Source organism: Cygnus olor, chromosome 19 (assembly GCF_009769625.2).
Source record: "Cygnus olor isolate bCygOlo1 chromosome 19, bCygOlo1.pri.v2, whole genome shotgun sequence".
Classification (NCBI taxonomy): Eukaryota; Metazoa; Chordata; class Aves; order Anseriformes; family Anatidae; genus Cygnus; species Cygnus olor.
The window spans coordinates 9027735-9054800 of NC_049187.1; the positions used below are offsets into that span (position 1 = coordinate 9027735).

Consider the following 27066-nt stretch of genomic DNA (forward strand, 5'->3'; position numbering starts at 1 on the left):
GTACCAGCTCTGCCAGAGAGCGTGGGTGGGAGCTTCTGCTTCTCTCAGAGCCTGCTCTGTGCTCCAGGCTCGCGTGAAAGGAAACAGAGAAAAGCGGGGGCGGGTGCTGCTAATGCACAACACGGGACAAGCCTCGCTTCGTGCCAGGAACGGGCTCACGCGTCCCTTGTGGGGTCTGTGGCCGCACCCCGCTGGGGGCTGACCGGGGCCCGAGGGCGCCGCCCGGCTCGGGGCCCTTCCCCACAGCGGCTCCCGGCACCGCCCCAAAATGGCCGCCGCCGCCTCAGCGCCCGCCCCCTCCGCGCGCCTGCGCCAGCGCCATGTTGCGGCGGGCGGCGGGGGCGGCGGCCCGGGTCCTGCTGAGCGCCGCCCCGGCACGGCGGCCCCGGAACGCACCGATACCGGTACCGACACCGATACCGGCACCGGCCCCGGTCTGCACCGCCGCGCCGGGCCCCGTGGGGCAGCTTCGGGCCTCGCACTACCGCCTGGTGTACACCTGCAAGGTGGGCCGGGGCGGTGAGGGGCGAGGAGGAGCCGGCGCCTTCCCCCCCCCAGCAGCCCTCTGGTGACAGGCGGGGCTGGCGGGGATCTGAAATCGCTTCCCGCCTCCTTCCCTTAAACGCGTTAAAAAGACAAAAACAAACGCGTTTCATCGAGGCCAGGCCCCTGGTTGCCTTTGCAGGCATCAGGCTTTGGTAGCTGGGTCTCTTATTTTTTTTTTTTTAATTAAACATAACGGTAGTGTTTTATCAGTGCAATAAACTAATGCTTTTAAAATACGCTCCAAACAGGTGAAGATCCCAGTGAAATTTCCAAAGTTCCCAACATACAGATCCGCAGTACCAGAACTGCCTAAATCATCAGTCTTTTATTTTCGGTTTTGCTCTGTAGTTCTGCACTTTCCCTCACTATGAAAACCATTTACCACTTCTACAAAGAAGCGAGGGACAGACCGGAGAGCCTGGGAAGAGCGGGCTGTGGGGCTGTGTTTTCTGCAGACCAGACCTGCAAAGTGCCCGTGGAGCTGCACAGCATCATTCTGTGACTGAGCAGCCTTGGAATAGCTGGAGATGAGGGAGGGCAAAATAAATATGCCACTCAGGAAAATATTTCCCTTTTTGAAAGGTCCAGAAGCTGCAGTTATTATCTGTTGTTGCTGTCTGTTTGCTTTGTAGGTCTGCCAGACACGCTCAGCAAAAACAATTTCCAAGTTAGCCTACCATAAAGGGGTGGTCATTGTGAAGTGCCCCGGCTGCAAGAATCACCACGTCATAGCAGATAACTTGGGATGGTTCTCAGATCTGGAAGGAAAAAGGTAGGTGTGCCAGCAACACTCTCATTTAGCAAGGGAAAAAGACTGTTGAGCTATAACCAGATCCTCCTGAGCTGATGTATTATTTCTTTGATACTTTTAAAACATGACTTAAATCAAACCAGAGGTTTTATTTGGTATAATTCTATATTTCATCCAGTTTCTTAAAGCACGTGAATGGAGGTTTATAATCACCTATAATTTGAACCTCACTACCTAGGATCCAAATAAATGGTGTAAAGCAGCAGCAGAAGCTGCATGAGACGCAGACAGTCTTGTTGGTGCCAGCAGGTGAATTATTGTGTGTGGTGTTCTTCTGTTCTCTCTCAGGCTTTATTAAATTGCTGCTAGGTTCACCTGGCTAAGTGTTTCAAATGTGGGGACCCGTGTGCTGTTGAATTTCAGTGATTTCTAACTCCCTTAGATACCTTTAAAATTTCTGTTCTGCCATAATTGCTAAGTTATTGATCCTAATGGATAAAAACGGTCCTAGGAGGTTTAGATAGTTTCATCTGCTTCCCAAACTTATGGAACGGTACCGTGGTAAAGTGCATGTGGTGATTTGCTGTGTGGCGTTAATATTGCGAGCAAAGTGTAAAGGAGAGAGCACGCAGTAGACTCTTCTGTCCAGCCGTTGCTGTAGTGTCACTGTTGGTTTTCAAATTGCTGTTCAGGAATATCGAGGAAATCCTGGCAGCCAAAGGGGAGAAGGTGAGACGTGTGGTTGGTGAGGAAGCCTTGGAGCTGCTTCTGGAAAGCACGGCAGATACCGGGTCTCAAAGCCATCCTACAGAGGGAGAAGGTGGGGAAGGCCCCCCAGAGACTGGTGGCAAGGGACAGACATGACAAGTGGGATTTGTGTCGTTCTGCTGATGGCAAGAGAGACTGTTAACGTTTCTTCCCTAATTTCAATGGTCTATGTTTAAAATAAACTCAGGCGTCGGTCTTCTCTCTGTTGTGTCATTGTCTTATGTAGTTTTGCCTTTGACCAAGCCAATATTTTTAGAGGTGGAGTGCGGATATTTTTCCTGGTACTTGTTTTGCTGACATTAAAGCAATTTTGAGTGCTTCAGCAGTGTCAGAAAGCCTGCTTTGTTCTCAGGTGAGAAGGGAGCTAACTCTTTGGCCATGTGTTTTGGCCTAGCTCTAACTGCAGGTTTTAGCTCTGTCCTCTGATGCTGTCTAGGTGTTGCACATCAGCAGCTGATCGCAGTGCTCCTGGAGGAGCATCACAGGGCACAGCAGCTGAGCAGCAGAGGCAATTGATACCACCCGAGGAGGAGGCCTGACCGCGTGTGAGTTTGCAAAGCCAAAATGTCCCTGCAGGAGGATCGGGTAACCAGCTCTCACTGCAGTCACCAAAGTGCTGCTTTTTCATTTCCCCTGGTATCATCCAGAGGGAAGGTTCTGTGCCCCTTCTATCTGTCACAAGGCTGAAAATCCCTGTTTGTGGGTTACGCCGTGAGGCAGGCTGTGCTGCCCCGTGGGAGTGCCAGCCCCTGCTCGGAAATTCCACTTGGGGCTGTGACGCAGCGAGCGGCTCCGGGGTGCTGGGGTTATGCAACTTCCTCACTGGTGAGGGGGAGGACGGGCGTGAAGGCAAAATTAATATTTGTGAAGCACGTTGGAGATAAGTGGAGCACCTAGGAATGTGTCTTATTTGACAGACATTGAGGTGCTTATTAATGCTGCTGCTGCATGTTAAGATCAGCTAGAACAAAAAATAATAACTTTATAAAAGCAAAATGTAGGTGTTTACCAGCACCTAACGTTGGGTAGCGATGAATCAGGCAGCAAGGTGATCATACTGCCTTTTCTTAGGGCTTCCTCTCTCTGCCTGGATAAAGGTTTAGCTTATCTTAAGGTCCAGTAGCGTGAAGCACAGGGAAGTATCCTCTTTGTCATGTTTTTAAACTTGATATCAAAGAGTAATTTAGGTTGGAGGAGGCCTCTGGAGGTTTCTAGTCCAACCACCGTACTCAAAGGAGGTTCAGTTAAATAAAGACACTTAGGGCCTAGGCTTGAGTATCTGAGGGTGGATGGAGATCCCACAGCCTCTCTGGAGCCCTGGTCTGGTATTTGACCAATCCCTTAGTAAAAGATTGACATAAATCCTCGTACCTAACAGAAATGTCCCGGGTTTCAGCCTGTGCCCATTACCTTCTTTCAGAACACTGCACTGCTGAGAAGAATCTTGTCTCTGTATCCTCTACGCCCTCCCGTTAGAGAGCTACAGAAAGCCATAAAATCCCTCTGCCCTTGTGTCTCCAAGCTGAATGAACCCAGTTCTTTCAGCCAGACTCATCCAGGTGTCCATGGCCTTTAATCATTCAAGTATTCAGTGAGGGCATTGCATGTATTAATGAGTGTTAATGAGTTTTCTTTGTTCATCTGAAGGGTTCATAGTAACTTTATACACGTTGTATTGTGAGCATGGTTCAGAGCAACAGGAAAATTATCATGTTTTCCTGTAGGTACGTAAGCTCAGAGTGGTGAAACAGCTTTGAAGGGCAGGAGCTCCGTCCCTCAGCTAGGTTTGCGTGTGTTCCTATCCTAAAGAAACACAGCTCTCTGATACAATTAGATGCTGGAGCGATCCACGTGTTAATTAAGAAACAGGAGTCCTGGATCACTGCTGCGTGCTCGCCCTGGTGCGAGCTGCTGGCACTGCTGGAAGGGGGGGGGGGGGGTTATTGTGTTACCTCTACGTGACACACAGCGCTCTGCCTCCGTGGCTCTGGTGCCTTTGGTGGGGTGGAACCGAGCTGCTGGGAAGGATCTGCGTTGTCTTGGAAACAGTTAGTACTAAAAAAGCCAGGTTATAGCCATTTTCCTCACCTTTCTTACCAGTTACTGTGCCCCTAGCTACAGTTATACAGAAAGGTTACGCTAGTTTTCGCTCCGTTACAGTGAAAAACTGTAGCAAAGTCTGTCCCTGGCTGTCAGACGGGTCAGTGTTTCCCTGGCACGGGTGCTGAGGCAGGGCAGCACGCCGGTCCTGGTGCTGCCGGGCGGGCAGCCGGGTGCTTGTGGAGCAGGCGGGCCTGCTGGCGCCTGACGCCACGGTCTGAGGATGGAGCAGGGCCTGGTTTTGCTGCTGCTGCTGCGGGCCAGGACGAGGACAGAGCAGGCAGCAGCAGATCGCACGGAGTGGGCAGATCTTCAGGGTGTGGGTGCAGGGAGCGCGCTGCCCACGGCTGCTGGGAGGCAGCTGCAGAGGCAGGGTGGGTCCGGAGGGCAGCCCCCAGGGGCTCCTTGGAGCCAGGCAGAGGCTGCGCCGTGCCACAGCGCAGGAAATGGGTGAGTTTTGTGACAAACCATCCCGGGGCTTTCAGCTGGAAGGGAAAGGGTTGCACTTCTCTCAGGGACTTTGCGTGTAAAACAAAAGGGTTTGTTGCTAATAGACTGTATTTAAAAAAACGTGCTCCGTTTTGAAGTTGTTGGGTGTTTTTTTCCTGAAAAAAAAGGAAACCTGTCTGTCTGTTAAAGAGGACCCCAGTGAGCAGGCTTTGTCAGGCTTTGTCTAGGAAGAGCCCAGCAGACCTTCCTTCAGCCAAAGGAGTGGGAGAGAGAAGAAGAGAAAAAAGGCTTCCTCCTGAGCTGGAGGTGTGGCAAGATGGGGGAAAAGTGCCGTGAAGGCCTGGTGCAGCAGGGCACGGTGAGTGACGGTGCTGTGACAGGGGTGTTGGATGCACAGAGGAGGGCCGGTGAGCCGAGGTGGGGCAAAGCAGCACTCCCAGGCTGCGCTGCAAACCTTTGGCACAGGCCTCAAAGCATTTCACTGGGGCTGCTAAGGGATGGATTCTGTTCCCGAACCCTAGCCCGTGAGGGCTTTTCTGCAAAATGGGAAATTTTGTGCCTCTTGCTTTCTGCCTCTTTGCACACCCCCTTTCCCTCCCCACCTTTTTTATTGCACTCAAATTCCCGAGTTCCTCCAGCTGCTGCGGGATTCTGCTGTGCTGCGCCTGCTGGCTGCAGCTGGGGCCCTGCAGGGCTAGGACATGAGCGTGTGCGTGCGGGGCTGCGCCTCCTGCTGCGCGTGCAGCGATGGCATTACAGACCCTGCCACGCGTGGGTGTGCTGTGCGGGGCTCAGCGGCACCGCGCCGCCATCCTGACGGGCTCGGGCAGGTAAATTTCTCCTGTAAGCAGCAGCGCAGGCGGCGAGGAGGGGAGCGGGGGGCTGTGAAGTGACTCACCCTTGTGCTGCTTGCCCAGGGCCTGATGCGGCGCGGTTCTGGGCCTCCAGGGCCTGCTGCAGTGCGGGCAGAGGCACAGCGGGGTGCGAGCCCTCTGCTCCGACCCTACGGGCACGTGGCTGTGACCTAGGCCCACGTCCCTGGTGTGGGATGCTCAGCGCTACTGACCGCTGAGCTCCTTACTGCGAGGCCACGCAGGAGTTAACAGCCCACGACTGCGTCCTGGCCTGGCAGGGTCCTGGGAGATGGCTGTGGAGAGCCTCGGGCCGCTGTCCAGCTCCAGACTGAAATTTACAGCGCCTGGGTGCTCCAGGCCAGCAGAGCCCTTCCTGCAGGCTGCGCGCCTTCCCAGCCGGATGCAGATGGATGGCCGGACCCGCACCAGCACGAGGCTCTGGGGAGGGCTGAGGTAAGTGCTGCGCCTCGGCCCTGACGTGACTTGGCAGCTGAGCACTGCAGAACAAATCCTGCGCGACAGCAGCACCGGCTTGCGAGTGCCTCTCAGGGCATTTGTACAGCTGAGTAGGAGAGGCCGGCACGTTGTGGTTCTGCTGTTCTTTCAGCTTTCCTCCTCGCTCCCTGCCCTGCCCCGGGGCCAGCACCCCGCGCTGTGCTGCACAGCTGCTGCAGCAGGCCTCATGCGGAGCGAGTCAGCCCGCCTTAGCCCTGCCCAGGCCTCGGCAGTGCCATGTCTGCCCGGCGGGTGTCAGCAGCAGCGAGCTGTTCCCTACCCCAAGCTCTGCTGGCCTCGGCTTGGCAGCGCAGGAGAGGAAGGGCTGTGCTCTGCGCGCTGTGACAGCCGTTGGACAGCGATAACGCTGCTCCCGCTGTTAATTCAGGCTCCAGCAGAGCAGCAACCAGCGCTGAGGGCTGCTCGGGAGCAGCAGTAGCAGCTGTTGCTCCTGCTCACAGCGGGGATCTGTCTGTTCCGTAGGTGCTCTGCGAGAGGCATTTACTGGAGAACATACATGCCCTTCCCCAGCTGCTAAGGACAGAGAGACAGCAGGTGAGCTCCCCCCTTGCTTTTAAGAATTTCACCTGTTCCGAATCCCGGGAATCGCCAGCCTTTGCCTAGCTGGGGGCACGGTTCTGTCCTCAAGTCCCACACATTGCCTGCTTGTGTCTAGGCACTGAGGAACTTGAGCACGCCTGATGAGAACGAGCTGGTGGCTCTTCATTAATCTGTGATCAGGACTGGCAGTAGCCTGCACAAGTTAGCCAGGCGTGGAAGGACCAGCTGTGACTTGGCTTTATCCTCACAGGGCTCAGGATCCAAAAATCTGCTGCTCCCAGGCCCCCTTTCTAGCGAAGTCTAATGGCCTGCACCTGCCTGCTGCGTGGGAATGAGCTTGTGCTGCTGCCCGCTGCTGTGTGAGTATCTTCACCGAGCGCTTATGCCAGACACTGGCTGCCCTTTTTCTCTGGCAGCTCCCACCAGGGAAACAAGACAGCTTTTGGGGGCAGGTGCCGGGAATGCACCGAGACAGGGCAGGAGGGCTCAGGGCTTTGTATCCTACAGTGCCCCTGCAGCGAGGTAAGGCAGGCAGGGCCAGGGGTGGTGGCTGCTCCCTAAGAGACCTGTGTGCTCTGACCATAAAGGGACACGCAGGTGGTGCACACGCCCTTTTCTTAACACTTTTATGTGGCGATGTCTGCCACAAGAACCCACCACGCACCCCCAGTCCCATCCCAAAGGACCGCCATTAGCTCTGCTGGCCAAAAAATAGTGGAAATTAATTTTTGTCACCGAAGCTTAGACACAAATATTTATTAAGCACAACCCTCCCTTTCCCTCGCGCTGTATTCATTTCTAATATATTAATTCATTTGGCAGATTATTTTTTAGAAAAAAAGTACCTGTGGGTTGGAAATTCCCCATTAAAATGACATTAGCAAATGCACATGTAAAAAATAAATAAGCTCATACATTCAAGTATATGGCAAATAATTAACACCTCTGAAAGCTTAATGGTCAGATTCCAATTCGCCACCTGGCTGAGCTGCACAGGCCTGGGCCTGCAGCTGCTCAAGTCATCGGCATCCTCAGCATTGTCTTCCTCTGGACAAATTCAAGCTAGGTGGGTACGTAGGTGGCTGGCAGGTCCTCCTGGCTTGTCTCCAGAGCTCCGACCTGCCCCAGGCAGGAGGCCGAGCCTCGGCCCAGCCATCCATGCAGCAGGTGAGTGCTCCCTGGTGGCAGGCAAAATGCAGCTACCCCTCCAAATGTTCAGTGCAGGCAGGTTAAATGCCCGATGAGCAGCATCACTGGTCTAAAAATCTCAACTGCTGGTTGGAAATGTTTCCGTCAAATGCGTTTCAGTTAGAAAGTGCTGATTTGTTCTCCGTAGGAACATACCTGCTTTGGCAGACCCCATTACTGGAGGTGCTCAAGTCCAAGATAGCCTCTCAGGTCAAGCAAAGAAAAAACCATTCCACCTCCTCAAATGAGAAGTCTGCTGGCCTCCCCTCCGGGCTTCCTTTTCCAACATTACCAGAAGGAAATGTAAGTAAATGTAGGTCCTCGCACTCGCGTGCGGTGCGGGGCTGCTGGCCCAGCAACCAGCCCCGGCTGGAGCGGGCGCAAGGCTCCGTTTCCTGCGGGGACGGCGCCAGGCAGCTGGGCAGAGCAGGACGGCCGCGCTGAGAGCAGCTCTGCGGGGCGGGCAGCAGCGCAGCCCTGCTTTCAGGAGGAACAAGGCGGAGGGAAGGGCCGTTGTTCCCCACTGCTGCTGGGCACAAGGGAGCAGGGCATAGTTCTGCTCACTCTCATCGCAAGCGGTGACCAGAAGGCTTTGTAGCTCTCGAAGCAGGTCAGTGCCAAATGCAGGTTTCTGCCTCGGGCACACGATTCAATCCTGTACGAGGCTTCTGGCCCAGCTGCAGCAGAAGCAATGCGTTGCCTAAGTTTGTGTTCTGTGCTGAGCAGATGGGCAGAGACCGTCTTCCTCCCTTCCCGGGCACAGATTCCTGTCTCGGGGCTGCAGTTGGCGCTGCCCAGCTGGCAGTTACCTTTCAGGCTTTGTCCCAGGCTGGGGTTTTGCTGGGGGTCTCCAAATTCCACTGAAGCTACGGGTGGGAGAGCCTTGGATCCTGCGCAGGAGGTTCCAGTACAGCTCTGCACACGAGTGGCTGGGGAAGCGGAGGGGAGGAACAGCACAGGGTGCTCACAGCAACCCCAGAACAAACTAAAGTGGGGGGACCATGGCTGCAGCCAGGGCGGGGGTCAGGTTTAAAAGGACCTGTGTTGCCGCTGACTTGAGCTCATTTCCTCCTTTAGCAAGAACAAAGTTGAGCAAGATATTCCAGGAAAGGATCCAGAGCAATCTGTCACCTCGTGATGCAAATAAGACAGGAGGACTTGAAAATGAAAAAGGTGCTCTTCCCTTCCCCCATTAAATTAAAAGTGTTTTGGAAATAAAGGACATCAAGGCTGGATGTAGCTACCTGCTCCGGGCTCCTCCTTCGGCTGACAGCACAAGTTCCTGGGCTTTTAGGTGACAAGCAAAGGGACTGCCAAAGTCTTCTTCCCTGGTGCTGGGCCCAGTGTTACACTGGCTGCACGTCCTAAAAAAACCCCTTGTTTAAAAACCGTTCCCCGTCTGGTGGGCCTTTTTGTGGCACTGCCTCCGCAGAGCAGCCACATGCAGTGCACTGAGCTCCAGCTCCCCACGGCTCGGGTCGCTCCTGGGAGAAGTCTGTGGTAGCGCAGGAGCACTCAGCTTTGAAACCACCTACACTTAGTTCTCTTTAAAAAAAAAAACACAAACTGAAACCAAACCCCCCAACCTGAACCCCAGTTCTTAGCTGGAACCAGGCCTCTGCTGCTCCTCTGCTGCCTCCTCCTGGGCTGAGGCCAAATCTACCCTCTGCTCATCCATGCGCTTGGCCTGGACGCGCTGGATAAGGCTGAAGAAGTCTTCGTCTGGCATAGTGGGGCCACGGGGGATGGAGTCAGGTGGGGCGCAGCGCTGGTCATCTATCCTGGAGGACTGCGGGGGGGGAAGAACAGGCGTTAGGACTGGTACAGGAGCTGCGGGTGGGCAGCTGCTGCCCCACAGCCCCTCGCAGGTGGGATCGGGGGGCAGCGCGTGCTGGGGGGGGGGGGAATCGAGTCCTGCCCGTACCTGACATTTCATGAGCATGTTGAAGAACTCATCGCCGGGCTCCTGAGCGTCCCCCTCCACGCGCAGGTGCCCCAGGTTGTTGTGGGTTATCCGGAGGCCGGGCAGGTTGCCCACGTTGGCGCGCTGGTCGTCCAGCCGTCTGCTCTGGGAGCTGGCGATGAGATCAAAGAACTCCTCCGTCTGCGGGGACGCCATCAGGGAGGACTGCGCTGCAGGCGGGGAGAGGAGCACACGCCAGGGTCACAGCTCTGCCAGCTCACACGCGAGCCGCAGCCCTGCTCGCCTCAGAGCCCGAGTCCTCGCCCCCAAAAATCCCGTTCGCCCAGCGGAGCCTTACACCCCCACGGAGGGGCAGGGGCCGGCCGTGCAGCCGGGCCCCCTGGGGCTGAGCTGGGTGGGACATCGGCTTCTGTGACCATCAGCCAGCCCCTACCTCGCTCGGGGCATGGGGCTGCGCAGTTACCGTCAGCTGCAGGTGAACGCAAGTTCTGCACGCGGCTGTGGTTCCATAATGGGCACCCCACACGCTCCCAAGGGCTGGGTGTAATTACAGGCAGCTAATCAGCACAGCCCAGCTAAGCTGCTCACCGGGCGGCACAGCCTTCCCCCTGTTGGGTTCCCAGTCCAGAACCCGTCCATACAGCCTACACTCCGCCCATTCTCGCAGGGCGCATCCTGCCCAGGCACCAAACACGCCTGGCTCTAACCCTTGGGGTGCAACACCAGGGGCTGCAGGGCCCCGTCTGGGGGGCAGAGCAGCAACGGGACAACGGGAGGGTTTTCCAACAGCACCCGAGCAATGCTGGGACTGCTGCGAAGCGAGCGAGTCAGCCCCCAGCCAGGAAAACGCCCCCCGGGCAGCGCCCCAGGGAAGAGCCTGTTGGCTCCTGGCAGCTGCCGGGCAGCGAAACGCTCCCAAACAACCGGCAGCGCACGTGGGATGGCGACAAGCAAAACCAAAGAGTAAGAAACCCAAACGCCCCAGCGAGCACAAAGCACTGAGGGTGCCCCCGGTCTCCTGCCACCGCGTGCTATTCCTGGAGCCCCGGCTTGCGGAGGGGCAGGAGCGCAGAATAATCTCAGCGCTGACGCCAAGACGTGTCTCTTCCCCTTCAGCTCACAAAGAAACCTTGAAAATAACACGTCCAAAAAGCTCAGAGTCCAACTGACAGCTGAACAGAACATGTGCCTACTTGTACAGTCTTCATAAAGCTTCGTATTTCAAACTCGCTCGCCTAAATTACACAGCTGTTAAAGCCAAATGCACTTCTGTATCAGAAACACGTATCTCGAAGAAGTGATGCTCATTTCCAGCCTATTTTTAGCACAGAAAGAACTGCTCACCTCCCAGCCAACCTGCCTGCCTTCTGCGCCACAGCCTGACCTCGGCGCTGCCTCGCTCCGGCTGCTGCTTCAGCCCCTGCCGCTGGCACCTGCACCCCGAGCAGCTTCGTGCTGCGCTCCTGGCCGCACTCAGAGGGAGGCCGGGGTCTGCTCCTTCCCTGTTGGGGCTTCGTGTCGGTTAGGGAGCTGACAAACAAACCCATCGGTTCGAATGAAGGGCTTTGAGCCCTCTGTGATGGTGCTTAAGCACACCAGTGGGACCTGCACGTTTCAGTGCTTCTCTCCGGCTTGCTTTAAACAAAGGCCCTCAACACAACATCGTAAAACAGGACACAAAGCCAAAGTGCAGACACAGACCTGATCTGCCTCTCCTATCCAAGCTACTTGTCAGGTGGCTTCCTCAATTTATCCATGCGATAAACGCTCCTACGAGCGAGTTAGCTCTCTGCGTGCTGGGAGCTTCCTATTACTTTCCGCCCTCCCGGCTTCTCTGCTCTGTGACACCTATCACCACAGCATCCAACAACTGGACAAAACCCAGAAGTTCTTCCTCCACGGTAACACTGAGAAAACCTGGCGGTACTTTACCCTGCCTATGAAACCCCCTCCAGGCCTGTACTGCCCCAGCTCTGCAGCTCTCACGAGGCTCCCTCAGCAACGACCACCAGCATCTCCCGCTTTGGCAGAGGCAGAAGTCCTCCTGCCAACCTCGGTGGGTCAGACAAGACCTCCAAAAGACTGAAAAAAAATCCGGGTATATTTTGCATTTCTCTTGCCAGGCTGTTCTCCAAGCCTTAGTTCACATCCTCCAGCTTTTGCTTCAGCAACCATTATCACAGGAAGGTTTCTTCATGCCTTGCACAGTGACGGAGATTGCAAACAAAAAAAAATAATTGCTAGGTTCAGGGAGCTGAGGCTTGGGGAAAACATCACAAGATGCACAATAAAACCACGACAGCCGGCCACGCCATGGGAGCAGCATCACCCCCTAGTAGGAGCGACTTATAAACGCATCAGTGCTTACAGATCCGTTCTCCCAGGGCAGGGACTGGTGTGGCAGCTGCCTCTGCAGCCTCCGATGGGCATTCCTCCAGCGGGCAGCGCTGATCATCCATCCGGTTGCTCTGGAACTTGCTCAGCAGGTCAAAGAAGCATTCCTCGTCCGAAGGGGTCCGGTTGATCTTCTGGAAAGATGACAAAACGCAGCAGGGAGTCAGAACGCCCCAAACACTGCCCTGCGTCTGACGGCTCAGCCTGGCGTGGCCGTGTGGCCGTGTGGCCGTGGCCGTGCCTTGCCCTGTCCTGCTCTGCTCAGAGCCGGCTCCCGGCCGTGCCCGCAGCTCGCCAGGCACCGCCGCCTGCCGGGGTCACTGCTACTCGGTCCCGCTGTGCCCTTGGCTCTGAAGCAGCCTCTCTCTTTTCCTCTTTTCTCACCACCCTACGGTTTGGGCAATCCAAAACCACCCTCCAAGAAGAGGCCACACCGTGAAGGGCCCCACTCCTGCAGGGTCCCAGACCGGGAGAAGGGCTGCCCTGCGACCTGCGCGCGGCGAGAGGGGCGTCCACGGAGAGCCGCAGCCCCCCGAGCCGCCGGCACTGCCACAGCCAGACCCGCGCTGGGCTCCTGCAGCAGGCAGATGAGCCTCGTGCCGCGGCAGCCCACGTTGCTGTGGAGCATCCTGAGTGCTCAGAACAAACCAGAGGCTGCAAGGGAAAGAGGAGCCGGGGAGGGAAAGGGACGGCACTCACCCCAAGCTCTGGCGCAGCTCGGCAGGACAGGGAACAGAGTCGGGAGCACAGGGGGTGGGGGAACCACACAGACACCCTCCCTGAAGTGCTGTCGTGTGCCCAGCGGAGGCTCAGCTCCAGCCCAGGCCCGCCAGCCTCCAGCCTTCCTCCCTAACCCGCTAAATTTAACCTTTGCAGGCTACTGCCCTTTGCGCTGCCGGCGCTTCCTTCCGATGCGCCACTCACAGCACCCCACGTGCAGCCATCACCGGGCTGCAGATGCCACAAAATTACAGCCCTTCGGGAAACAGCCCTTGCGTGAGATGCCCAAATGAGCACCTTGCACCAGACGGGGAGATATATTTAAGTCGCGCTGCACAAGGCTCAGCACCCAAGGCAGCCTCCCTGAGGTGCCGTGTTGCTTCCAGCCCCGGACGGGCTGTGTGCTGGGCAGCAGGGTGAACCCCGAGCCCGGCTGCCAGCAGGCAGGGAGCAGGAAGAGCAGAGCCTTCCGAAGAGCCTCCCACAATGGGATATAAAATTAGACAGCAATGAGAAAGGCATCTGCCAGGAAGGGTCCGAGTCCTGCCAGATGCTGGCAGAAGAACCCCAACAGAAACCAACCCCAAGCTCCTCAGACGGGGTCTGCCTGTGCTGAGCAGCTTCCCGGTGCTGAAGGCAGATGCGGGGCTGGGGAAGCAGCGCGGGGTCCCTTGGGTCTTTGGCCGTCCCGGGCAGCCCAGAACCGCCCCCCCCAGCCCGGGGTGTGCGGTGCCGTTCCCAGCAAAGGGCCCCCCCCGGGGCTCGGGGACGCGAAGGCCTTCGAGGGAGCTCTGCGCTGGGGAGGGCCGCGTGCCGACAGGGTTAAAGCCGCAGCTCGGATCCTGTAAACGAAGGCAAACAATTTTCCCGTATGCTAAGCGGAGCAGATGAGATGCACTCAGCTTCTATTTAGGGCAGCGTCAAAATTAGCAGCAGGCCAGAGAGGAACACTGGCAATGCGGGAGCGGATCGGGGAGGGGCAAAGCCCCTCTCACCTCTGCAAACCTCTGACCAAAGAGTGCCTCGGCCAGCCCCTCGGAGCCAGCGCCCTCGGAAACCAAAACTTGCTCGGGCTGAAAGCAAGGCTGAACTACCTCAATCGCAGCTCTGCTGTGTTGGCTTGCGTGACCCAAATTTCAGGGTAGAGGAGGCAGCCTGCTCATTCACACCGAGCTCCCTCCAGCTTCCCCGCACTCAGAGCGGTGCCGAGGAGGGGTTTCACCTCGCGGGGAGCAGCCGGGCAGTGCGATGGGCAGAGCGAGGTGCTGAGCCCCGGGGAGAGCCGGGATCCCCCCTGGGTGCTCCCTGGCAGGGATCTGCGTTTTGCCGTGTCAGGATCTCTGCTCAGAACATGCCCGGGGGAGGAAAGGACGCTCTGAATCAGTACAAGAGCGGCCGGTGCGTGCGAAGTGCGGGACGGGGCCGGCCACGTGCGGGGGAACCTCCTGTGCCAGCCTGGTTCAGGGGGTGCCGCAGGCTCCCCCCGGTGCCACCCCAGCCACAGAGCCCCCATCCCCATCCCGCACCTAATTAAAACTCCCAAACAGACATCGCACAGAGTGCCTGGGCTCCCTGCTTGGCTGCTCCTGGCCCCGAGGCCGGAGCTGTGCGGGCAGATGGACGTGCGTCACGGCCCCGGGGCCACCGTCTGCTGCCGAGCTGTGCCCAGGGCTCGGCGCGGCCAGGAGGGGCAGGAGGCTTCCCGAGAGCCAGGGCATCCCCTAACAGGGCTGAGAAACAGTCCCACAGCAGCACAAACAACAACCGCGGGGCTCCCCAGACCCAGAGCCCTGAAGGGTTCCTGGGCAGGGACTTTGCTCCAGCCCCGGGACCACTTCTCACCCACGGCTGGTGTCTGCACCTGGCCTCGCCCCCCATCCTCTACCTCCAGCACTCGAGTCCTGCCACATGCCATTTCCCTCCGGCCGGCCAGCCTCCCTCAGAGGTGAAAAACCTCTTCTGTGCTGCACAGCATGGCCTGGGCTGCGCCGGCTCTGCCTGCAAAGGGCAGCAGAGATCGACCCCGGGCTGCTCGCCCGTGGCACAGAAACGGGGACGCACGCAGCTCCCCCCGTGCCCCGTGTGAAGCCTCCGCTCCTGCTCCTGCCCCTGCTCCCTGGCCACGGGCAGAGGCCACGTACACAGGGGTCGGAGCTTTGTTCGCATCACCTGTGAATGGCATTTCCACCCAGACGCCGCCTGCTAATCGGGGAACCGAGCAGGCTGGCTAATGACAGCCCGGGAGCAGGACTCGCTTACCTGAGACAGGCCTCCCCTAACTGGAAGGCATCCAGGCTTTCACACGCAGTGGTGCGAGGAGCAGGCTGGTCAACCTGCCAGGTCGGAGCCGGGCTGCGTAAAACGCAGCTGAGGTGTTGGGAAGGCAGCCAACAGCAGCTGTGGGGCTGGCGGCGGGGTGCCTGCGCCTCGCTGCGGCGATGCCACCCCACGGGGCCCTGGTGTGGGGCTGCCCCGAGCCTCCCCACGCCGCCGGTCACTGCCCTGCGGAGCACAAGTGCACCTCCCCAATAAACTCTCACAGGTGCTGAATAAAACCTCCCGCAGTCACTGGCTCAGACGGTGCTGGGCTGCCTGGCTCTGTCGCCTGGGCACAGAGCAGCGTTTCAGGGGGAAATCCCCCACATCGGCTGCTCGGGATGGGCAGGCGAGGTCAAGGCTGAAACAATCCCAGGCAAAGCAAAACGAAGTACGAAGAGGCTCCGATGCCTAAACTCCCTTGGCCATTTTCACTCTGATTCAGGAAAGCCATCAAACAATCGCAGGAGGCCTGATTGCAACAGCTAAAACACCTTCCCCCCTGCCAGCACCTGAACGGAGATGCCGTGAGCTGCAGCCCACGGGCGCCCGGTAGGGCTTCGATCCCTGGCCACCGCTGCCCAGCACTCTGCGGAGAGGGGACTTTGTCTGACACGTTCCCGAGCCCCGTCCCGGGATCGGCAGAGGCTGTGTTCATCATTTCCATGCTGGTTTCACACAACGCGGGGCTCCTCGGCAGGCAGGAGGGGGCTCCTCGTGCCTGGCCCCGCACACGTGCCTGAAGCAGGAGGCAGCTCGGGCTTCCTGCCCCGTGGTGCTGCTCCGGCAGCAAACCCATACAGAAATCCCCCGAAAGACGACCTGGCACAAAACCCCAGGACGAGAGCAGCCCGTACCCACCGTGTTGGGAATGCCCTCAGCCGAACACTCCAGCAGCTTCACCCCGAGCTCCCCGCAGAAAGCAGCAGCAGCCAGGACGGGAGGCAGCTCTCCCCCTCTCCGCTGCTAAGCCCCACAGAAACGCCGTCTGATCACCAGCCGTGCCACAACGCGCTGCCAGGGCGCCCTGGGACAGGGCTCTGGAGGTCCCCAAGGACCATAGCAGCTGATTTCTGTGCTGACAGCCAAAAGCACCTCCCCTGCCATGCATGGGATGAAACGGCCCCTCCAAAGGGAGCTTCACCACCAAAGCAAAACGCAGGTGCTCTCACGAGCCACCCACAGCTCACTCCTCCGATCGGCCTCTCCCCTCGGGGCTGGCGTCCCCACGGGGCGCTGGCCTGCCCCTGATCCCCCTCCTCCCGTCCAGGCTCAATTTCCTACAAACCTGCCCCAGCACAAGGAGCCCTCGAGGGCAGCTTCCACCACTACTCCTACAGCAGCCCCTCAGACAGGGCCTCCCTGGCTCCTTGTCCACCACCGATCCCTCCTCGTCGTTGCATCTCGGTGAGGAGATGACCTGGAGCCAAAGGGACTTGCCCAAGTCTCACAGTGACAGAGCTGGGACCCAGCTCTCTGTCCCCAGGACCGAGCCCTCACCACCAGACAGGTCCTGGAAAACTCCTGCCCGTTGTTACAGCGGTGCCTATCTGCCCCAGGCCTGGCAGATATTCACCCCGGCACATCCGCAGCCGCGTGCCGTGCCTGTCTGTCTCTCCCCCTATAAACCAGACGCACCCCGACCACTCACCTGCTCTCGGTTCAGGCAGCTGACCCAAAATCACCAGGCAGGAGCTGCCCCACTGCCTGCCGATGCCCTGCACGTGGCGTCGCTGCCTCCTGCCATCACCCAAGGCCCCGCTGGAGGAGCTGCCGCGGGGCCAGCAGCACCGTCACCGCCGTCCTGCACCCCAAATCCCGGCACCTCGCCGCTGCAGCAGGCGCTGAGCTGGCTCTGCCACCTCGCCGAGCAGCTGCTGGAGGCAGGCACCGGGGGAAGGTTTGGGGGGAGCCTCCCAGAAGGCTGAGGAGGGGCTGGAGGCACAGAAGGAACCCCCCGGCCAAACGCCTCCGCCTGTTTCAGCAGGAGGTGAAGCGTCTGGAGCATCTGCTCCGAGCGCAGGAGCGGGGCTCTCCCTGTCCCCAGCCACCGGCAGCGTGCCGCTGCCTGGAGTCTCCTCTCCTCGGTGACATCTTCGGATTCAGAGAAGCTGTTAAACTCACGCAGGCTGTGCCGAGGGCAGCAGTTCCCCGTCGCTGCCCCTCCTGAGGCACGGCTCCCTCGGCAGCCCCCCTTCCCCTCCCAGCCCGCTCGAGAACCGCCGGCGGCCGCGGGACAGCGAGCAGCTCTGGGCGCTGCTTCAGCCCGTCCCGGAAAGTTGCAAAAAATCTTAATAATAAGTGCAAAACGAAGCTATTTGCAAACTTTACGAAGCAGCCGATTTTAAAAGCGCGCGCAGGTGACAGCCAAGCCCTGGCCGAAGTAAATCTCCCTTATCTCTGGATATTCCTCCTCCTCCTCGCCCTGAGCCAGCCACCCTCATTTCGGAAGCCGGGAGGGAAGCGCAAATCAAAGCCGAGTTTTACTCACTGACCTCCGCAGCCAGCTCTTCCCCGGGCTCCAGCTTTCACATGTCCAGGAGCAGGAACCCCCTCCCCTCGCAGGGGGCTGGCTCCTCGCTGCTCCTCAGCTCCCGCCGGCAGCCGCGAGCTCTCCCCCAGCCGCTGCCGGAGCCGAGATTTATGCCGAGCGCGCGGCCATGTGCGCGCCGCAGCCAGCGCCAACGACCGGCTCGGTGCGAGAGCCAGCTTAAAGCGTCAGCCCCGCCACCGCCACGCTCCTCCCGCAGCCGCTCGGGTGCCCTGGCACAGGGGGTGGGCTCAGCCGAGCTCAAATCGCCCTCAGCTCGCCGCCACGAGCCGGGCGTTATTAGATGATGCTCTAAAACACGGAGCGGAGCTCTGTGAATATTTAGCTTTCCTTCCACCTCCTCGCCTCCTACCCGCCACACACACTTTGCCTTAAAAATAGACCGGGATCGATTCTGCCCAACTACATCTGCAAAGGCGCGCAGCTCCGCGGGCACACGCAGCACGGCGTGAGCGCACCGTGCACGCTCAGACACAATGCGAGCGCTCGGATTTAAAGCACCAAAATACCGAAGGGCCATTTTTAGCTCCTGATAGTCCTCCTGCTCCACGTATTATTAGATACATGATGGTTTTTTTTTTGTCTTATTGCAGAAGCCGAAGATACTCAGCCATAAGCAGCTCGTCGTTTAAACGTATCCCTGCTTAGCAGGGGGAATTTTCTGATCGTAAAAAGATTTTTAAACACGGAAAGGATGGAAATGCTTTGCAGCAGCCAAAAAGCTCTTCTTAACTCTCATTTATGAAATGGGAAAATCAGAAATGTCAATTTGCGGCTGCGAGGCAGGTCACTGGACAGGGAAGCAGCTGCCCAAAGGCCGCCTGGCGGGGCAGCAGCAGAATGGGGGCAGCCCCGTCAGCTCTCCATCCCACCGCCCCCTTACACTTCGTTCTCCTCTTTCACTGCCAACACAGGGAATTTCCTTACCCTGAACAAACGCAGCTTCTGGGGACTGCCCCTGCCCTGCCACACCAGCACGCTTTTTCCCAGGAGTCACGCAGTGGTCTGAAGTCTGGAAACCTTCCGGGGCCTGAAATGAGGGCTCCCGGCCCGGTGCCCCCAGCCTGCTGCCAGACCACGGGGGCACCGCGGGGCTCGGCCTCCACGGGGGGGCTGCTGCAGACACACGAGCCAGGCCCCCGCTGCATCAGCACCAGTGAGCAGGACCTGCGGTGTGGGGCAGCCGGGGGACGAGGCCAGCTCTCCATCGCTCGGGACCTTACAAAATCCAGCATCAGAGCGTGCAGAAAGCAATCACTCCGCATCTGTTCTGATGCCACAGGCTACGGGAGCCAAGAGGCAATTGGGAATCTGCCTCTAAAGCTAAGCTGCTGCCTGGAGAGCTCACGCACTAAACTACAATCTAGCTGTGATTTAATTTAAAAAAAAACGCTGCAGCAAACGAAGAGGGAAAGGAGGGGCAGGGACGGGGCAGGGCACGGCCGACCTGTCCCCGACACGCTCGGCGCAGGGGCCGTGTGCGCCTGACGCAGACCAGCGGTGCCGCAGCTCGCGTGAGCCGCACGTCTGTGCGCACATCTGGGCTGCAGCTTTGGCGGAGAGAGGAGGGGGGGAAACGAGCCCCAACCGAGCCTCTGGCCCCTGTCTGAAGACCACGACCCAGGAGAGCTGAGGGGCGTCGGGCCGGTGGTGAGGGCGACACGCAGAAGACGGGGATAACGCAAGCTGCAGAGCCAGCACAGAACAGATCGGGCGCCTGGAACGGCGAGAGAGAATGGCTTTTTGCACCCGGGCTTCGGATGCAGCAAAGGAGACCGAGGGGAAGAGCCGCGGTCTGCGGAGACGCCACCTGCAGCTCCCGAGGGTGGGAGCTCCTCCAAAGCGCCCGGGCACAGCTCCCGGTGGGGCCCGTCCGCACACACTCCCCAAACGCAGGACGTGCCCAACGCTCTTCCCTTGTAGGATGAAATTATCACCCTGCCTTGGACTGTTTTCAAAGATATTTTTTTTTTCCTTCAAACAACTCGCCCACTCATCCCCATAAACGCTGGTGCTAAAAGCTGGTTCTGTTGTTAAGATTTCAAATAACTTGGCTTTTATTGTTTCAAACAAAATCAAAATAACTCGCCCACACTCCCTCCTTCCCTAACACACTAACTGATGACCTGCTGGGAGCGTGCCCTGCTGCCACACGTGGCTTAAATCCACGCCCTCGGATCACTAGCGGGGTCACAACTCCATTTTTTGCTTTTATTTCGAGACGGAGCGTGGAGCGTCTGCGTGGGCGCCTGGCTGAAGTGTTACCGACGCCTCTGCTACGTGCTGCGCTGATCCGACTGCCTGAAAGCGACTGCCGGTGCGCTCGGATTTGGCGACTTTGTGCAACAGCCCCGTTAATTCTGGTTTTATGCTTTTTCCCCAGCTACGCTGTAACCTGCCCTGAAATCACAGCCCAGGCAGCCAACCCCCGCCGCTGAGACCAGCGCATCCATGGCGTGGAAATCGTTTCTGGTTTCTCTTTGGGAGGCAATACGCTAGTTGGTGTGCTCAAACACTCCTCCAATAGCTGCACCAATGTTCCGAAGTTAACGTAGCAACTTTTCCACATCGGTTTTGACAGAGCTTACCAGGTCAGGTTGGGCTCCCCTGTCACCATTTAATAAAAATACCCAAGCCTAGATTTAGCCCTCAAAGCTTAAACTATCAACCAAGGACACAAACTGGAAGCATTACCGTTCCAGGTCAGCCTCTCTAGTCTAGGAAGGCAGACGGGCAGCTCCAGAGGCCAACTTAGCCCGGCAAAAGCCTGGAGGAGCGCTTCAACACCAGCAGCGGGAGTGAACCTGACCTGCTTGCTCAAACCCACCCAGGCCATCGGCAGCTGCCGGCAAGCAGCGAGTTCCTGAAGCGTAACCGATGCCCACGCTCACCCAGGGCCGCAGTCCCTCCCCGCGCACACCGTAACACAGCCAGGCAGCAAAGCAGAATGGTTCGGCCGAAACCAGTCGCAGCAATTTCCTTTGCAGTCGGCGAGGGCGGAACTAGGACCGTGCTCGGCTGTCGGGTCTCAGCTGAGCAGCGGTAATTTGCTAAACCGAAATAACTCCGCTGCTTTAGATGCGATAACCCATATTCTCCATTAATTAGCACAGACGCCAAGGTTAATAAGTGGCGCTCAACCCCCGGCCCCATCCACCAGACCTCGCTACCTCCCCAGTTCCAGGCTGGCCGAGGAGCAGGCGGTGGCAGAGCAGGGGGGTGCCCGTGAGCACGCCGCCACCCAAGGACACGCTCCTCTGAAGCACCGAAATTATCCAGCGCTCCCCTTATCTGCCCTCCTCCCCACTACACACCGTGCTCGGTGCATCTCAGATGGGAAAGCACCGACAATGTGCTTTGGAAAACGCTTTGCAAAAAAGCCTGCTTGTCTCTGGATTGCCAGAACTGTACTGCTGGCTTGAAACGTACTTTTGTTTAGACGCCTACCTGCTCTTGCGCAGCGCTGTTTTATAAAGCAGCTGAGCAGACGCAGCGCCTTGCCAGCGGTGATGCCGATCGGGTGAAGTTGGTCGGTGTGCCTGCACACACCCAACGCACACCTACCCTTCGCATAAACACCCTCCGCTGCAGCAAACGCCCAGATCTTAATTATTATTTACTCCTATCCCAGCAACGCCTGAAGGCCTCGCCCGAGATCAAGGCCATGCTCGGCAAGGCACCCACAAAACACGAAACCCTGGCCCTGCTGGGGGCAGGGAGAATCCTGGGGCAGGTCCCTGCGGGTTTACGATTTCAGCGATGGTCAGGCGCAGCCCTTCTCCGAAGAGCTTAAGCTGGTAAGACAAAACTCATACGCAAACACGTGAACAGCTTCTCCTATCAGCAAAAGGCAAGACCTGCTCTAACAGATGCTGTTTAACAGGGGCAAAATGAAACTGTGCCTCGTTTGGGGAAAGCAAAGACAAGGAGGCTGATCTGCTCCTCATGACAGTACCCTGGATGTGACCGGCTTTAGATTCAGGCAAAACATCCTCCAGGGACTTTTCTGTACATCCCACGGGCCTTGCACCTCCTGAACCCCAAATACGCCTAATTCAGCTGTCTTGCTCTTTGCTGACCGTGGAGAGAGGCTGCACCGACCTGCAGGGGCTGGTTCCCCTTCCCAGGAACTGCAGCGCTCTCTGCGGCACAGATACCACGACCCAGGATGGAACAATCGGATCCATGGGATCATTTGGGGCCCTCTCTAAGTGCACACCTCCCCAAGAAGCACAGGAAGCCCTCAGCTGGGCTCAGCTCTCTGACAGGTTCAGGCTGCAGCCTTCTGGGGCCACACGTGGAACAGAAAGAAGCCAGGGACTCTAAAAAAAAAAACAGTATTTAGGTTCTTTTAGATTAATTGGTGTTAATTGCTTTGGGGAGGCTTGAAAATAGCCCTGCTAATTGGAAACGTGGATGGAGGCTGAAGGTTAGGTGTGAGCAGAGCCTCGTGATTGCCACGTTAACCCCAGACTCAGGCTGTGCCCTGCCTGGCCGGCAGCAACAGCCAAGAGCAGGGATCTGCCTGCCTGCTCCTCTGCCCTCACACCCCCAGGATGCTCACGGGGGGCAGAGTGCTGCCCCGACACTCTTATATCACGAGAGCACCAAGAACCAGCACTTGGACCTTCCTCACCTCAAGCTCCTTTGATTCCTGGTTCACGTCTGTACTCCTGCAGCCTTGCAGGACGCTCAGCCAGCTCCCGGGGAAGTTGCGGGCCACACATCTAGTCCAAGCACAGACACACGGGTAGCCCAGAGAGACCATGAAACCGCTCACCCCAAGGGTATCCTAAATCCGGCAGAAGGGACTGGCACTGGATGGGACCGTGTCTACCCACAGGCAGTGGGCTGGACAAGAACCCACTAACGGAGCGGCTTTGGGGAACGAAAGCAGCAGGGTGGCCTCTCGGCAGGATGCCCTGGTGACCGCACAGGACAAGCTGCTCACCTGAGGGGTCCTGGCTCCGACTCGCTGCCATCTGGCCTTCCCAAAGCTGGGCAACAACAGATTAAAGCAAACCTTTCCCAAGGTTGTGCTGGATTTCTGTCTTGTGGGACAGGCTCCAGCTGCAGCCCTGTCTAGCAGCTGGTAACAGCCATTATCCCAAAAGTGCAGACAAAACTGTTGGGTTATGCAGACCCCTGCCTGTAAGGTCTGTCCTTAAATGTAACCCAGAAAACGCATTATTAGTGTGCATTTCCCTGTGATTTAACCAAAGTTACGCTGATTTACATCCAAAGAGAACTTGGACTATGATTTTCTTTTAAAGCTTTTCAGGCATGTGCAGTTTATTAAATGTGAGAAGCCGGAACTGTGACTGTACAAAGTGCCCCAAGCACGGCAGAGACCCCAGAAATGAATGAAGAGTTCCAGATTTTGAGAGAAGTCAAACATTTGGAGTTTTATGGCTCCGGGTCTGGATTCAATTCATCCCTCTTTTTAGTATTGTTCTCTTTAAAGTGACAGTTTCTAGGAAATGGTGAGCGTAACATCTCTTTTACTGTCTCATACCACTTGAGGGCTGACAATTTGCCGGGAGAAAAGGCTGTGCGAGGAGGAGATCAGACCTCAATTACGGCTTCAAAGCGCCAATAACCGAAAACCCGGTTACAGTGAGTCAGGGGAAAAAGAATGTGTTTCGGTAGCTGGGTTAGGCAGCTCCGGACCGCTGGGCCAGCCGGGCTGCGGACCTCCTGTCCTAACCTCCAGCAAAGGCCTGCTGGGGGACCTTGGACAGACAGTTCAGATCAGATTCTTCAGGTAAAGTGTCTTTCCTGCAGTTTCCAGCTCCAAAACTGTGCCCCACCCTTAGCTGGTTATGGCTGGAATATGGGGTCTCAGACGTGTTTTCATACAGTCCCCCAACCCTCAGCCCAGAGACCTGAGAAGCACCAGACCAGGAGTCCTTGGTGCAACTTCTGCAGAGCTGAGGGCTTGGACAGCCATTCTGCACCTGGGTACGCTCTTCTCTTCTGCTTGTGGTTGATGCACAAGGAGAGGCTTGCTTTAAATCCTGCCTTCTATCTCCTTTCCACAGCACAGCTTTGATTCACAACCTGACCTCGGTCTGGGAGGACGAAAAACAAGACAGGCGTAGTGGGAAGCAGCAGAAAGAGGGTGTTCCAACAACAAGACTACCCCAGAGAAAGGAAGATAAGGAATTCTGCTTTATCTCTGGGACCTTCGGTACTGGAGCATCTCACTGAGGACAAAGCCTAGGGACTGATATCAAGGCACAGGGGCAGCAAAAACTCTGCTTTGCTTCTGTTCAGCACAGAATGCGGAGAGGGCACTGCAGGGCCGCTCTGAGCAAGCAGTCTCCAACCCGTCCCCTCCCCAGATGGAGGACACTGACCACTGGGGCCCGTGCAGCCGCCAGCTGCCCTGCCAACAGCAGTCCTGTCCCAGACGGTGCACAGGAGTCAGGTGCCTCTTTTAAGTGGGGACAGGTTCTCTTCTCTGCTTTTGTCCTCCTTATTGTCTGCAGGACAAAGAGGATGGAATAGTTAACACTTGTCCTGTGCTCTGCACCTTGTAGGAGACATTTCTCCGGCTTCTCTACCCAAAAGATTCAAATACTCACAGATGACCCAGAGGTGATAGTCCTGCCTTTTCCTGGCTTAAATTAAGAAATGTCAAAACAATTCACAGTACCTTCAGGGGCTCCATAACAGAGTGGTCACTTTCCCAATACTAAAACAGCATCAGCTGAGTCTCGCTGGATCTGAAGAGCCCCTCGCTCCGAGCAGAGACACCCCGAGACCCCGCTGCATGGGGCGGTTAAAGCAGCGCTGCCCCCAGACACAGCACTCGCAGCAGCAGAGCCTGCGAGGCCCAGCTCTGCCCTACCTCCCTCGCACTCACACGCTCTCATTGGATAATTACAGAGAAAACCAAGGCAAATCCCAATTTTAGTGCCATTATAAAACAGAGAGGGGGAATTCATTACCTGGCAGCTGTTAATATTTAAGGGAGAAACCGATAATTTACCGTTGAGGCAGCGAATGCAGCAGAGGCAGCGCATGCCAGAAAACGCTACTGCCTCCCCTCCCCACCTCTGTGCAGTTACTTTGCAGAGATTTTCTATCTACCTGCTCGTTTCCCTGCCTCCCATGCTACCTGAAAGTCCCAGTGAGGAACAGCATGTCAGGACTCTGCATTGCAAAACTCACCAGAGTCATGGCTCTGGCTCTGCTGCACCTCTGGATTTGGGGGAGTTTTTGAAGTCTGTCCTGGCTCATGCACCAACCAACCCACCTGGTCAGAAAACAGGAGCTAAAGAAAAGAAGAGTCCCAGTGCTTAACAAAAAGACTCATACAGGTGTATGGGCAGGAAGGGCAGACAGCTTAAGATGATGCTGGGGAGGCAACTGGCTCACTGGCTGCTTCTCTGAGCCGCCTGCATCTCTGGAAGAGTCTCCTTACCTCTGTCAGACTCGAGCCTTCCAGAAAGTTCTCCTGCGCATCCTGCCCCCAGCTGGGAAATGTCTCGAGCAGCCTCTCTCCCAGGTCCGCGCCTGCACGAGGCCCTACAGACGGTCCCACAAACTGAACACGAAGACGCAGCATGCCAAGAGTGACCCACAGCTCTGCCTTCACCTGCTCGGTTCCAGCAGGACTGACACCAGCACAGCAGCTCCGAGGTGTCTTAGGAACAGTCTTAAATTTCGCAGCAGCTGCCTTCCCTCTCCCTGGCTCTGGCTTCTCTCTTCCTCTCCATCCCCCTTGCTCTCAGTTTCTCAGAGCACGTTTACACCAGAAAGTCTGACCAACAATAATGGCATAATTATAGCCATGCAGTTAAACAAACAATAAAGCCCGGAGATAAAGGAGGGTGTGCATTTGCACTGCCCTCGCGTTGAGTTAATTTACACATCAATGCGAGACAAAGAGGTTACCTCATCCTAAAAGAGAGGAGATGGAAAGGAGAGGGAAGATGCACAGACAACCACCACAGAGCAGCAAAGGCTCGTGGTGCAGCCATGTTCAAGCTCTTAATGGACTGCAGGGTAGTACCAGTTTAATCTTCTCTCAAATTATACAAGACAAAAGGGAGAAAGATGCTCTGGGGCCAGCATGCAAGTGTGTGGGAGGAAGCCCCCCAGACTGCGTTTGTCCTTGCAGCCCAGCACCCATCTGGCCAATTCTGCAGTCCAGCACGAAGTCACGGGGATGGATAGGGGCACCAGACATCGGAGCTCTGTGTGGACAGCACATGAGCCTGCAGAGACAGGCAGGACCTCTGCCACGCTGCTCCCTGCCCCGTGACACCGGGAACCGAGCTCTGGCACTTGGCAACCAGGCAGAGGGTGAGCCAAGAGCATCTGACCCATGCATTGCTCCTGCCATCTAACAATGCACCGGTAAATCACGAGAGATAAAAACATCAAAAGAACGCTGGCAACCTGCCTTTGGGGGTATAATCTAGAATGTTTTCCCTTCTTTTATGGTTGCTTCTCCCTGGAAGCATAAAACAGGTCTTATAAAAACATTTGTCCTGGGGAATGTTTGGAGCTACAGCACACTCGCAGATTGTTCGGTGTCTAAATACATCAGCAACCCATCCCTGCAAGTCTTCACTGCAAACATAGCTCTTCTTTCTCTTGACTATAAATGGCCTTTGCAGAGGACAGGGCGGAGGACAGGTTCAAGGAGCGAGGAAGAACTCCCTCAAGCTGATGCACTTCACTGGAAGAGGAGCGGCCACACAAACGGGGCCGTTCCTAGAGCACTGATCCCCAATGAGGGGAGAGGATTGAGTTTGACCCTTACCTCTCTCTGTGCTTTATTCCAGCTGTCGGGCCTTGATCCGTTGAAGTGCTTTAGCCCTCAAACCCTGCCACATGCACAGTCCCACCGATCTCGGAGACTTTAGCTCAGTGCTGACCGTGAAAGCAAGGCCCAGAAGTGGGGCAGGTCCCCAGGGTCCCAGGCAACTTTTTCAGGAATACACAGCCCCTTTCTTCCATGTGCCCTCTCCCTCCTTTTCCATAGCGTTGGCTCTCAGGTGGGGGGCTGAGGGACATGGCCTCACTGACTTGTGGTCCTCTGATGCTTCCGAAGTGTCAGAAAAATCCCATCCTCCCAGTAACCCTCTAAAATACAGCTGTTACCGAGTCATTCAAGAGCCGGAGAGTTATGACCTTCTCCACAGAAAAGCAAAGGGTTAAATTTATGACCAAGCCTTTGATGTCTACAAGCTTCATGTGGTACACAACCTCCTGCTTTGATGTTGCTTTAAAAAGAGAGAGAAGCCAGCAGCTGCGAGGCGCACGCGTCCCAGGGAGGACCGGGCTCCGGCTGCCCGGCACCGGCACCGAGCCCTAGCATGGGGACTTCTGCTCGTGGCTCTGCTGTGACAGGGGAAAATCTGGCCACGTGTGGCTCACCCCCACCAGCTTCTCCCAGACCAAAGCTGCCTGGGGAGAACCGGACGTTCACAGC

At 57.0% G+C, this 27066-nt stretch overlaps 2 protein-coding genes across 29 annotated transcripts in view; one reads left to right on the top strand and one right to left on the bottom strand.

The window, feature by feature from the left end:
• The first annotated feature begins 280 nt into the window (after nt 1-280).
• On the top strand, nt 281-8949 carry DNLZ (DNL-type zinc finger). 17 transcript variants are annotated; one of them, XR_005813705.1, is made up of 8 exons: nt 281-506; nt 1179-1318; nt 4783-4921; nt 5827-5922; nt 6353-6379; nt 6412-6519; nt 6776-6884; nt 7862-8949. XR_005813705.1 is itself a non-coding variant. In XM_040531011.1 (7 exons), the coding sequence occupies exons 1-6, from the start codon at nt 321-323 to the stop codon at nt 6500-6502; spliced, it is 657 nt and encodes a 218-aa protein (XP_040386945.1). In that variant the 5' UTR covers nt 281-320; the 3' UTR covers nt 6503-6519; nt 7862-8949. The 17 variants fall into 17 exon arrangements, 2 of the variants coding, with proteins under 2 accessions (XP_040386945.1, XP_040386944.1); XR_005813702.1 differs by lacking the exon at nt 6353-6379 and having other exon boundaries at nt 6448-6519; nt 7862-8323; nt 8791-8949; XR_005813701.1 differs by lacking the exon at nt 6353-6379 and having other exon boundaries at nt 6448-6519; nt 7862-8016; nt 8791-8949.
• GPSM1 (G protein signaling modulator 1) overlaps nt 8268-27066 on the bottom strand; it is a 78956-nt gene continuing 60157 nt past the window's right edge. For 9 of the 12 annotated variants that reach the window (XM_040531002.1, XM_040531000.1, XM_040530999.1 and 6 more), the window contains 3 exons: nt 12006-12165; nt 9638-9846; nt 8268-9502 (listed from right to left, as the gene is read on the bottom strand). In XM_040531002.1, the coding sequence (XP_040386936.1) occupies nt 9314-9502; nt 9638-9846; nt 12006-12165 (558 nt within the window). In that variant the 3' untranslated portion in view covers nt 8268-9313. Of the gene's footprint in view, nt 9503-9637; nt 9847-12005; nt 12166-16718; nt 17500-17562; nt 18084-25047; nt 25992-27066 lie in introns of those variants that run through there. The other 3 variants (XM_040531006.1, XM_040531008.1, XM_040531009.1) reach the window with 3 other exon arrangements.